General features: G+C 42.6%; 1 protein-coding gene across 4 annotated transcripts in view; it reads left to right on the top strand.

Moving 5' to 3' along the window:
• Positions 1-12,402, top strand: part of SGCD (sarcoglycan delta) — a 305,900-nt gene that overhangs the window by 241,203 nt on the left and 52,295 nt on the right. For all 4 annotated transcript variants that reach the window (XM_015642158.3, XM_015642153.3, XM_019008187.2 and 1 more), the window contains 2 exons: positions 9,012-9,099; positions 11,325-11,444. In XM_015642158.3, the coding sequence (XP_015497644.1) occupies positions 9,012-9,099; positions 11,325-11,444 (208 nt within the window). The remainder of the gene's footprint in view (positions 1-9,011; positions 9,100-11,324; positions 11,445-12,402) is intronic.

Here is a 12,402-nt window from a genome sequence, read left to right as displayed (position 1 = left end):
AACTAAAGCAGATAAATCACTTTGTTATCAGAGGGACAGTCATAGGCCCAGCTTTCCTTTTCTGCCCTTCCCCTACAGGGTTAACTGAGCATATTTCTACAATAAATATTCCCACAACAAGGCCTAAATATGGTTTTCATCAATCATTTTATAGCTGCTTCCAACCTGTCACACCAGAGTATGCATTTGCAGCAGCTCAGGAAAAAAAAATGCAGAAAAACAACAAATAAAAGAATTGGAATAGAAAATCTGAATTTTCTATCACCAGGAATGGTCAGATTGTCTTTCTTTGTGCCTTGTGCAGCAGCAAGTGTATAGTCTCCAACAAATAAATAATTGCAGATCCAAGAAATGAGATTATTACTGCCATGAAGCTGTTGAAAACACAAGTTCACTGTGCCTTCAAACACATTTCCTGAAGCACAACCTTGCATTTACCTATGGAGCACAGCAAACCTAAAGGATGGGGCTCATAAAGAAGAGCTTTTTAATTGTGACAGGAGCCCAGAAACTGAAACACTTTGATTGCAGGAACATGTCTGGGCTGCACCTTGTCATTTCACAGGCCAGATGCATGGGAGAGAGCTCCAGTGGGTAATCACAGAGGTGAGGATGGCTGCCTGCATCCTGCCTCCCAGCCCTCACCCTGCTGTAGTACAGTTGCTTTTGCAGTGTAATTGCTTTCTCTGCAGGGCTTCTTCCTATTGATCCTGCTTGTGTGGATTTAAATGGTTTGCAGGTTGTAACTAGACTCAGGTTGGTCTGCACCTCCACCGCTCTGTGCCAGGCAGCTCACGTGGCACTTCTGAGAGACTTCAAAGCTGTCTAGATAGCATCACTCCCTGACCTGCATGTATATATTTGATTGGAAGAGAGGGGCTGGATCAGATAAGTTCAGAACATCAATAAATATGTGTATTTTGTTTGGTGACACTTGTTCAATTTGAGTCTTTTTCCCAGGAAGCAGCTTGTGTTGTGTCATTTTTTCAGCGCGCTGTGTAAATGTTCTGCATCTGCAACTGTCGAGGCTGGTGCCATCCCCTAGCAGCACCATCTGCTCGCTCACAGAGTGCTTTTTGCACAGATAAAAAATGTGAGGTGTTACTCATAATTAGGCAAATCACATGCTGTGATCTGTGATTGATTTGGTTCCTGTTGCTGGCTGCCTCACATATGTCTGTGTGTCCATAAGTATTGTCTACATACCAGCATATGGATGCAGATGAATCAGAGGCTCACAAATCCTTTTTCCCCAATCCAGACAGATGGAAATGTTTTCCCTTCTTCTTATTAGCAGCAGCTGAATTTCAGTCACACCAGGGGCCTCTGCTAGGAGCTCGCCTGTGTTTCGTGCTGTACACGCACCCGTAACTTGGCATGGCCATTTATAATCTAATACAAGAAGTAAGCGATCCATGACATGCAGCAAAGGAAAGCTGTAATTTCAGAGCACTGTTCAGAGGTATCCACGTTATTAGCCTTCCTGGAGGAAAATATCTGGATATATAACTTGGCATTACGCAGTGCAGTAACAGAATGCCTAAAAGGACGTGTGAGCATTGCAGAGCCCGAGTGTGTCTGCTGAATCTGACTTCTGGAAAATATTGCTGTGCTTTTCTTAGTGCTAACACTATGTGCTCTTAAACATGCATTCACTGACTGAGATCTTAATTGTTCCTGGTTGTTGTGTGGTCCAAGAAGTGCTGGTGGTAAGAGAAAGTAACTCAGAAATTAGTAGTTTTGTATAATTTTGATACAATCTTCTAATGTCCTTTATAGATAGTGAAGTATGATTTACTAGCAGTTTTAAAAGATGTTTAAGGCAGGCAATAGGGACACCAGAAAGGCCATAAAAATGAAAACACATGAACAGAGGTCTGCACGCTTGACTGGAGTAAAAGTTACAAGCAGTGGAGTAGCTGTAGTGCTGGGTGATTTAGAATATTTTTAAATCTCAGCAGAGCTCTCTTCTTTTCTCTCCCTCTCTCCTGTGCCTACCTACAGTGTGTTTATTTCAGCAGGAGATCTGTCACCCCTGGACTCTGTTCATAACTAGGACAGCCCAAGGCAGAAATAGGATATAACTTAGCACAAATCCACAGTCCTGCTGCCCCAACACCTCCTTGTAGCCAAGGATCAGATTGGAGTGAGCTGCCGCTGAGCAGCAGCTGCAGCCTGGCTTTTCTGCAGAGGAATTCAAGTAAATTGAAATGTTTAGAGAATACTTGGTTGATTTTATGCTGGAAGGGCTGAGCAATGTGCTGAGAACCCAGGTCTGCTGTTGTCCTGTTTTAGAGCATTGGCTTGGCTTGAGCCTGGCTTTGTTTGTACAAGGGAGAGCTGTTCTCCAGGAATGCCAAGTTAATCATCAGCACACGTTTGATTGACTCTGGTGTGTCACCTTTGGGTGAACTCTCAGTGCAGGGAAGAGCTTGAAGCATTTCCAGTTACTTGGTAGTTTTACAAGTTGTGCTCTGCTCTCTTCAGCTGGCTGAGCCTGCCTTTCCAGAGGGCTCCTGGAGCTGAGCTGGCTTCAGTGCATCAGACTTCTTTCCAGAGCCAGTAACAATCCCTTCAGTCCTACCAACAGAGAAAGTTTTGTGAATGTGCAGCAGCCTTCAGATGTTACAAACACCTGATGTTTGTAAAGCAGACCAGATGCTATAAACCCAGATTTCCCACCCCTGTGGATACTGAATAGAACCCCAATATGCACAGTTGCATTTTATTTTCATGTGTCTGTTGGTTTCATCATGTCACCTGTGGTTTTCCTTATAAGTCAATGAAGTAAAAAAGAAAGAAGAGCAGCAATGAAGTCAAGGCAGATGTAATGCCTTGGAAATTTCTCAGTGTTGTTTTTTAATGTCAGCAGACATGGTGTAATTTAATTTTCAGAAGAGTCTCAGCTGCAAAGTAGCTGATTAGGCATCTTGAAGAAGCAGCCAATCTCTCAAAACACTCTGTTCATGAGATTATTACAGGTATTCTTCTGAAGAGAGAAACCCCTGGATTGCCAGAAATAAATCACTTTGAAGGATACAAACCCCCTTGGGTAGCCTTCCAGAAGCAGAACCCAGTCATTTAGATCTCACATCACAGACGTGCCTTCTTTGCACTTCAAAAAGAAGAGTCGAAGATAATTGCTTTAATGGAGCAGAAGGAAATTTATCTTTTGTTTCCATTGTTATTAAAATGAACTTCAAGAAGTGCCATAAAAGAAAGGAGTTTGTGGCATTGGACATAAAACTCAGACCTGCACGCTCTGTGCCATTAAAATATGTCACATTGGGTGGGACCACAGTATTTTCTGAGCTTCATGGTACTGTAAAACATCATCCTGTGAAGGTGACTGAATCTTGTTTGCATAGAAAACGGAACTTGAAATTGGTTTTGGTTTAAGCATTTGAACACTTGGTAAAATGAGAAGTTGTAACACAGCACACTAAGCTCATGATGCTGCCTTTATGTTTTTGGGTGCCCATTGCAGGTCAGGGCTGTGCCAGCTCTGTCACTGGGCCAGCTTACACGACCTGGGCACGTTCCATTTGTGGAAAAGTTTGTTTCCTGCAAGAAAAGGATGCAAACCACATTTTGTTACATCTCCACTTAACCTACTTCCTGCTTCCTAAAAACCACCATCTTCAGACACACATCTAGCACATACTGGGGCATTTTAAAGAGTTTATTTTAATCTGTTTGTTACAAATTCTATTCACAGTTTGCTTTCATTCTGCTATGAAAAGCTTACACTGTCAAATCAGAAGTTTTACCAAGAAAGGGATTTAGTAACATGAACATTATGTTCAGCTGTTTGAAGGACAAAATCAAGATGAAAAGAGACTCAGTGATTAAACAACAAGAAGTATGTTTAAATCATATTAAGGGCTATTTTCAATCTATCACCTAAGGATTTAGCTACATGCATTAAATTTTTGTGCCAGGAGGCTTCTGGGCAAAATCCTGTTCTTGCAGTGGGGATATAGACCAGAAAAAGGAGGAAGAGCTTTTGAAATAGAACAGTTGGCTTGCAAGTTTAGCCTGAAGTCTGGGTTTTCTGCTGGTGTACATGAGGGCCAGGCTGCTGTTCCAAGCAGGATCTTGGGGATGGGGTTCATTAGATGCTCCCCTGTTTTTTTTTTTCTTCACAGCCAAAGGTCGATGCTGTCCAGTGCTTCCTGTCTGTTCTCCAGGAGGTGCAAGGTGTCTTTACAATGTCCTGTGAGCTTTTTTGAGACTCATGGTGGTGCCAGTTGCCTGATCCCTGCAGCATCTCTCATCAATTCTGAAGGCAGTTTTACTCAACTTTACTCAATAATGCTGGTTTTGCATTAATTGATATTTGGTGAGGAGGGAAGAAAACGAGCACACTCTCTGTTTATGGGAGTAACTCTGAACTTTTCCAGCATCAGACACTCTCCAAAGGAGTTTCTGCTCCCAAGGCAGGAGTAGGGGAGGTGGTGCACGCCTGGGACAGGTCCTGGTTTTTCTGATTGTGCTCACAGCGTGTTCTGGAGACCTTTGAGGTTTGGAAACTCCGCGTTGAGCGTCACACAGTGAGGTATTCCTGGTGCTTCCCTTTGAGAGAGGAGCAAGTGCTATGGGAACATGCAGAACTGGGTCAGGAAGACTAATTTAAGGATGTCTGTGTCAACTGACCAAAAGTGACAGAGCGAGGGTCACAAGGCCAGCTTTCCTGGCAGGACATGCCTGATGCCTGCACTAATGAGCTGCTCACAGTGTGGTGTCCTCAACAGTGCTCCAGGCCTGCCTACACAAATTGAAACTGCAGAGGTGTGATGCCTTTGTGGCTTTTCATTAGAGGTTTGCCATTCTTAATGAAGAGTGTTTCAGGTGCTCTAAAATTATTGCTTTGTCTCTCAGTTATTGGGTGATGAATTCTTGCTGCTCCAAACTGGAAGGAATTAAAGCACAGCTCTGTCCCTGCAAGTGGAAAATGCAGTGCAGGAAAGTGTCACTGCTGTTACTGCTGTTATCACATTTAGCTGTTGGCTGGGACTGGTTGAATTTGAAGAAAGGAGTATATTTATTACCCACACAAAGCTCCCCCTCCACCAGCAGCTCCTTAGAACAGCACCCAGAGGTGCAGGCAGGTGAGTGCTGCTTGTGGCTGTAGGCCTGAAGCAGGAGAGCTTTTTCTGCTGCTTGCTTTACAGAAAACAAGCTTTTTGCTCTCTGACAGTCCAGCTGAGCACAGAGCAGTGTTTGCTTCCTGTAATGGCAGTGAGAGGTGGAGCTGAGCAGGAGAATGGTGCTCTGAGTGACTTCTCCACAGACTGCTCCTTGCCAACCTAGATTATGCTTTAAGATTTTATTTTTACCATTATTTTGTCAAGCCTGCAGGAAATTCACCGTTTCCATTATTTCCACAAGCTTCTCTTGGCACTTGCTGTGTGAAGTCTATGAATCCATAGGATCAAATCAAAGCTATTCCATTTGACCATCCGAACTACAAACACGCTGACTGTGAAGCATTATTTTTAAATTGCCTGTGAAAATTTAAAAGGATTTCCAAATATTTTTAATAATTCCCTAAAACAATCTAAGGACATCTGTTAAAGTACTGAATTTCCCTGAAGACAGCCCTGGTTGGGATTGCTTCAGCTGCAAATTAAGGTTGTCAGTCAAAGGGCTTTTTCTGTTTCAGTCTCTGATCTGAGAGTTTTTAGAATCTCTTCCAAAGTGAGCCAAAGAAAGACAGCTAGTGAGCTGTTCTGGCTTGTTTTGCCATGTGTTTAACCTAGCAAACAGTAAGCTGATACCTTTTGTGAAGTTTTCTGTATCTCACTCAATACCTCACTGCTTGGTGAGGAACCAAGCTATGCAGCTTTGACATATTTTTGCACTTTTCATATTTTTCTTTCTGCAGCATGTGTCCAATGTTTTAATAGATGGAGTAGCTGCAAATGCTGTTGTGTGTCTGAAAACATTTGAATTATTTTTGAGGCACTGGCTCTGCTAATGAGGAGCTGGAGTAAGAGGCAGAATGATGTATTTACTCTCCAGGATTTCCTGCAGAGATGAATAGTAGGTTCATGGTGAGCTGAAAGGACTTGACCAGCCCAAAGAGTCTTTAAAAGATGTGGTTGTTTATTGCATGCTGATATTCTAACTCCAGCTCCATCAAGTGATATGACAGTTTATGAAAATAGTGCTTCACTACATAACTCTTTTATTGTGGTGCTGATGCCATATTGATCCAGATTTCCACCTGCTCATATGCATCAGAATACTTCATTCTGTGTCATGGTAACATGAAAGTGTAAGAGAAGGGGAAGGCTTTGTCTTTTCAGTTGTAAATCCTAACTGGCTTTTAAAGCTTTCATTATTCCGTTCTGTGTGATTGAAAGAAGCTGGCATCATCACCAAGCTTGCAACAGAGGAAACATTTTTTTAATGTTCAGTGTTTAAAAGATGTCAATGTTATTTCCTTTGTAAACAGAAGATGATGGATAGAAAATCTGCCGAATTTTCAGCAAAAGGGAATAATTTCTTCAGTTCTTTTTCATTCCTTAATGGAAAAAGAATTATGGAAATGAGAGTAGGCATTGCATTAAGTGCTTCCAATGTTCTTTCCCTGCAGACCAATAAAAACATAACTCCTCCATTAGGGAAATTTAGTTTTTTGAAGGCTGCGTGAATTTGAGTTCTGAATGAGTGAATGAGATGACTTTGCTGGGGTAAACATTTCCAGGTCTGATTATGTATTTTAAGTCTTTTCTAGGTGGATACCAGCTCTTACCTTGTCTTGTAGGTCTTCAGAGCAACTCTTCCTGTGATTTTTTATATTGTCTTATCTGGTAGTACCTCTGTAGTGCAATCTCTCCTTACAAAGAGCAGCAACAGATTTCTCTGAATCATGGAGATTGAACAATTTCTCCTGCCTGAATGTGGACTAGAGTTCCTGGCTTTTTCAAAACACTCCAGCTGCTTGAAAAGCCCATAAGCAAAATTCAAACAGTACAAGTGTCAAAAAACCCCCGACTTTCCTGTGCTTCCTGTGGCATGTTTATAGTAGTTACAGTCTCACCCATGACTATACATGGTGCAGATTGTAGCTGTCTTAAAAAATACCCTTTATCTGTAAGTGGGAAATGGATGTACAGCAGTAAACTGCTGTTCCTGGGGTGTTCAAATCAGGTCCCTGAGCAGGGGGGAATCCAAGTGAAGACATCTTTTCTTTCTGAGCCGTTAACCATAAAATCAACACTAATTTCTAGAAGTTCTAGAAGATCACAAATAAAAACTAAAGAGGAGAATCATTACAAATCATTACCACTGATCCTTACTTATAAATTATTAATCATAATTCAGTTTCATATACAGTATTACTTAAGCTGTCAGATACATTGCAGAAGTATAGAAAGATGATTTGTCCTCATTTAGTGTAGAGGGAACTGAGGCACCAAGAGCTTCTGAAACCTGTCCAAGATCTGGAAATGATTAAGTGGAATTCTTTTTTTATTATTATTATTATTATTTTTATTTAGTTGTAAATAGTCTGGATGTAGCCAAAATGTTCTAGTTATAATTGATCAAATAAACCCCATTCTCCCTTTTATTGCTGAAGGGCTGATCCCATGGGAAGATGCTGCAAAAACAGTGAAGGCAGCAAATGTAATTACTGTGAATATTTGGTCACACAATATGTGAGGCTGGTTTTATTTTAGTTTTTTGAGGTTTATTTTCTGAAAACACTGCTGGGAATTGTTTGTCTGTCACTAGAGTGTTCCCTGAAGGCCCAGTCCACCACTGGACTCCCAGGAATCATTTCTGTGTTCCTTTATATTTTATATGCAGACAACTTATTCCTTCTGCCATGATACAGAATAAATTACATCTATGAAAATATTATCTTCATTACAAATTCAGGAGGCAAGGAGAACATGCCTGACCCACACAATTCTCTGTCCACACCCTGATCATTCCTTCCTAATGGAAAATATTTGAAATGCTGGAAAAAAGGACATTGGACATAAAAATTTTCAACTTCTTGCTGATTTTCTTACTCTTCTATCTCCTCTGCCTATCCCGTGTCTCAGGAAGTTGATGAATTTGATCAGCTGCGTGCTTCAGGCATTGCAGAGAGAAGCTGGCAGTGAATTCCCACCTCACACATTAGATTTTTGGCTGATTTGATGTGGGGTCACCCCGTGCTGGTGCTGTGGGTGGCTAATAGCCCCTGAGAAACCAACTGTGCAGGCTGGGGCTGCCTGTGGAAAACACGAGTTCCCCGGAGCCTGGCTGTGCTTGCACACAGGAGGAGCCAGATGGTTGGAGCTGTGGGTTTTCTGTGCCTCTTCTCTGCAGGAGGAATACCTGAGATGGATGTTGCCAGGTCGCTGTGTGGCTCCTGTGTGCTGCCAGCTGCTCTGGCTCTTCTCTCAGAGGTGTGTTTGAAGCATAACAATGAGAAACTGCTAGAACTCTCTGTGGTCCTGTGGGAGGTGGGGAAGAGTTCGTGTCTTGTGTGCTGCAGACCCTGGGATGGGTCATCCCAGCCCACAGTGTGGTGGTGAAATGTGCCAGATGGTTTACAAGTGCTTTGAGGTCTAAGGCACTCTCCACGTGTTAATCACATTTTCTCTTCTCCAGCCCTTGGGCATGGCTCGTTCTCATGGTGGGCACACGCTGTCACCCACTGGTGTCGTCACAAGCTGTAATTTTGCAGATTTTCCTCTGAAATGCACTGCTGCAGTCAATCACCCTCCCAAAACACCTTTGGGAAGCTTAGGTCAGGTCCCATATCACCTGCACATGTTAAAATTGCAGGTTGGTTGGGTTATACCAGCAATAGAGGCAATCTAAAGCAAGGCACTGCCTGGGCCAGACAGAGCTGTGGTGTCCACTCTGGGCTTGTCCTGGACAGGAGGAGTTACTGCAGGGTGGGTGCACCCCAGGCATGCCCCCAGCCTTGGGGTCAGTGCTGGGCACAGCTGCAGATGGCTCAGCCAGGCAGCCATCCCCATCTCACACCCTTGGTCTTGTTCCAGGGCAACCCACTGTACTTCCAGTCCGCCAGAAACGTCACCGTCAACATCCTCAACGAGAAGACAAAAGTCCTCACTCGCCTTGTAACAGGTAGGGAGGGGGAAAGGCTGTTTGGAGGGATTAAGGAGGGGTGGAAGTGGATGTTTTAGGATGCTGTGCTGGCTTCAGACAGCGCACAGGGGGAGCCTGGGTGTCTCGTGGAGTAGAAATGAAATCTTCACTCCACTTTGTAGAAAAAAGCCAGAGACATGAAAGCCGTGCTGGAGAGGCACCTGGCTGGGGCTGTCTGATAACAAAGCAAACCATCATTTTCATTTGAAAGCCAGTCCAGAGTTGGAAATGTTTGTTGTATGACATCAGGGTCAAGAAGAACATACGCCAGGCTGACATTTCTGTTGTAACAAGCACAGGTTTTTCCTAAGACATTTATAACTTGCCTGAAATCTTGGGAGCTCCGGAGCCCAACTGTGGCGACAGTTTGCAATTTAAAGTCCTTCTGCTGATGAAGAACTCTCTTTCCACCCAAACAAGAGTGTGTTGGATGGGGAAATGTGTGTTTTGTACATCCCCAGTGCACAGCAGCCATTGAATGAAGACATGAGTAATTTGGGTTGAAAGAGCCTATTGCATTATATAAGCTATATGGCACTGTATATATGGTATATAATATATATTTGATATGGGGCAGAGATATATTTTCTGAGAATTTCTGAGACTGTGAGAAGAATTGGTGTGTGGCAAAGGCAGTAATCCATAAACATGTTTCTAAGTTGAGACTGGGTTGCTTGTTTTGCTTATATAACATCTTGGCCTTTAGTCACAGTATTAAATAATTAAATATGCAGCTTCAGTGAGCAATTATTTAGGCAGCATGTGTGAAACTTGCCTGGAGGAAGGAAATAAATTCAACCCCAGGCTCCCTGATTCTCACATTCAGAATGAAGGTCTTCAGTTTGTTGGCTCTCTGTGTATTTTCAAGAGGGTGTTTGGTTCACTGGAGCAGCTCCATGTCATGAGAGTTTGGGGCTCAGTGATACCTCCCAGGGTGATGCTCTGGTTATTGAGCTTTTTATGCATTCAGCAGCAGCTTTGGTTTCACAGTGGAGCAAAGATGTGGTCCCATGTAGTGTGTGCTGCAGGGATGAGCAGGGAGATGGTTAATAAGCAAGACACAAATCAGATTTAAAGTATTGGATTTTCTCAGTGTGGCTGCACGAGTTTTTAAGTATTTCCAGGGATCTCAGCATGGCCAAGCTTGTCTGAAGTGCAAAGCACGTGCATGACTCTGTGTGTCCAGGTGCCAGCACAGGTGATCTGTGCAGGGAAATGCTAGGGATGGAGTTTTTAAGAAAATACTGGCTTTCAAGTGTTATTTCTCTTGTCTTTTGAGAAATGAGACTGGTCTTGAAGATGGCCGGAATTAATGCAAAGTCCAATCACCTTCCTCGTGCAGGATAATATTCCAGGGCTGTGGCTTAGATGGAGTTGGCAGGGCTGTTCAGTGGTGATTTGTCCAAAGTCTGGCATAGGTCAGTAACCCAGGGCAGCCTCTTTGTAACTCTTGACAGCCTTTGAGCCACAGACCTGCACAGAATCGCTATTCAGGCACCTGATGTTTATCAGACCCCACAACAAAACTCATTGCCAGAGGCTTTCCAGCACTGCAGGGCACAGCAGCCTGCAGGAAAAGCAGCAGAATTGAAATAAGATCTTGGAAGGAAAGTTTTACTTGTCTAAAAACTTTCTGCAGTGTGAGAGGATGCCATTTTTCTTGGCCTGCACATAATTGAAGGGTCTAAAACAAAACATTTGCTCCTGTGCTGGTGTTTACCTTTTTTTTTCTTCTTTTTTTTAATTGGGCTGTGCATGACACTGATAGAATTTTAATCCAGATATATTTAAAAGGTAGAGAACCAGGAATCTTTTCACAGCAGCATCAGTCCAAGCAAAATGAGCCCAGGAGCTCTTGATGCCTCTTACACCTGCACCAATACTCTAAAAGCATGGCTGGATATATTCATTTCTGTTTCACATATGGGTCTGTCTTTTTGTAAAAACATGCCAGCTATCCCACCTTCAGTGGTGCTTTTATGGCACACATAAGCATTAACAAAAGCGTAAGCAGAAATATTTGAGCAGTTATTACTTGGGTACAAAACTGCCCTTTTCCAATAAGATCTAAAAACCCTCCATGTTTGGTGTCTCTGATGAAATTTGTTGAGCTATTATTGCTCAGCAAATGGGTTTATTGAATGTGTGAAGCTACTGTGTGATTTTCTTACACTTTTCCCTAAAGTAAAGCTTCTTCCCCCTAGGTCCTCAAGCAGTGGAAGCACACAGCCAAAAATTTGAGGTGAAAACCCTCTCTGGAAAATTGCTGTTTTCTGCAGATGACAATGAAGTGGTGGTTGGAGCAGAGAGATTGAGAGTTCTAGGTAAGAGATTGTTTATTAAGCCACAGTTTTAATATGCACCTCTTCAAATCCGAGTAGAGTTTTGCCTGACTTTCCTTCCTACTTGCTGAAAGCTTCTTTTGGAGATAAAACCTTGTGCTGTCTTCAAGGCCTTGAATCTTCTCCAAGCAGATAAAGGCCAGGAATTGCTATGTGAGGGCTTTCTTAAATTGCACAATTTGTTATTTCCCCTCCAGAAAAAAACTCCCCTGGAAGTGTTTTGTCTGGCTGAGTGAAGTAGCTTTAAAACCAGTTTTGGAACATGAACAACTTTTATCTCTTGGATCTGGAGTGGAGGACAGTGAGGGGCTGCCCCAAGGATGTGCCCATGTCTGCAGCCTTGTGCAGAGACCTCAGGGATGATATTTTTGGTGCCAACACAGTCACCAGCTCCTCCTTCATTCTGTAACAAACACCAGGAGGATCTGCCACCCCAGCTGTGCTCCCTGCCAGGCTTTACATTGGTATTTCCTAATAAAAGCTGGGGGTACACTCTGGGTTTGGGATGTAGGGGTACTTTCTTGTTTCTTTGGATTTTTTATTTTTTTTTTTCATTAATTGGAGAAACAAAACAGTCGTGGCAATTGTAAATTTTGAAACTTATTTGATAGTCATGTAAAATTAACTGTCTGGAACTTGAATTTTTGTGCTCCCCAGTTCAATCCACGCTCTTTGATTAGTCTGGGAATTGATCAGGAATGTTTTTACACAGGACTAGAGTGGGTAGCTCAGTGTTGTTCACAGTCACACAACAGTGCTGCTCTGTGGAGGCACCAATACCTGTTTTATAGTGACTTGTTCTGAATGCATCTTTTCATTCCAAACTGTTCCTTACTTCTCCTGTAAAAACAGATCAATAAGGAGCTTGGAATTATATATAGATATAAATAGTTATTATTATTATTTATAAATATTTAATAGTATATAAATGGGACTTGGT

The sequence above is a fragment of the Parus major genome, chromosome 13, assembly GCF_001522545.3.
Source record: "Parus major isolate Abel chromosome 13, Parus_major1.1, whole genome shotgun sequence".
In the NCBI taxonomy this organism is placed as follows: domain Eukaryota; kingdom Metazoa; phylum Chordata; class Aves; order Passeriformes; family Paridae; genus Parus; species Parus major.
Note: the sequence above shows the minus strand (reverse complement) of the source record. Positions and strands in the feature narration are given on the sequence as shown.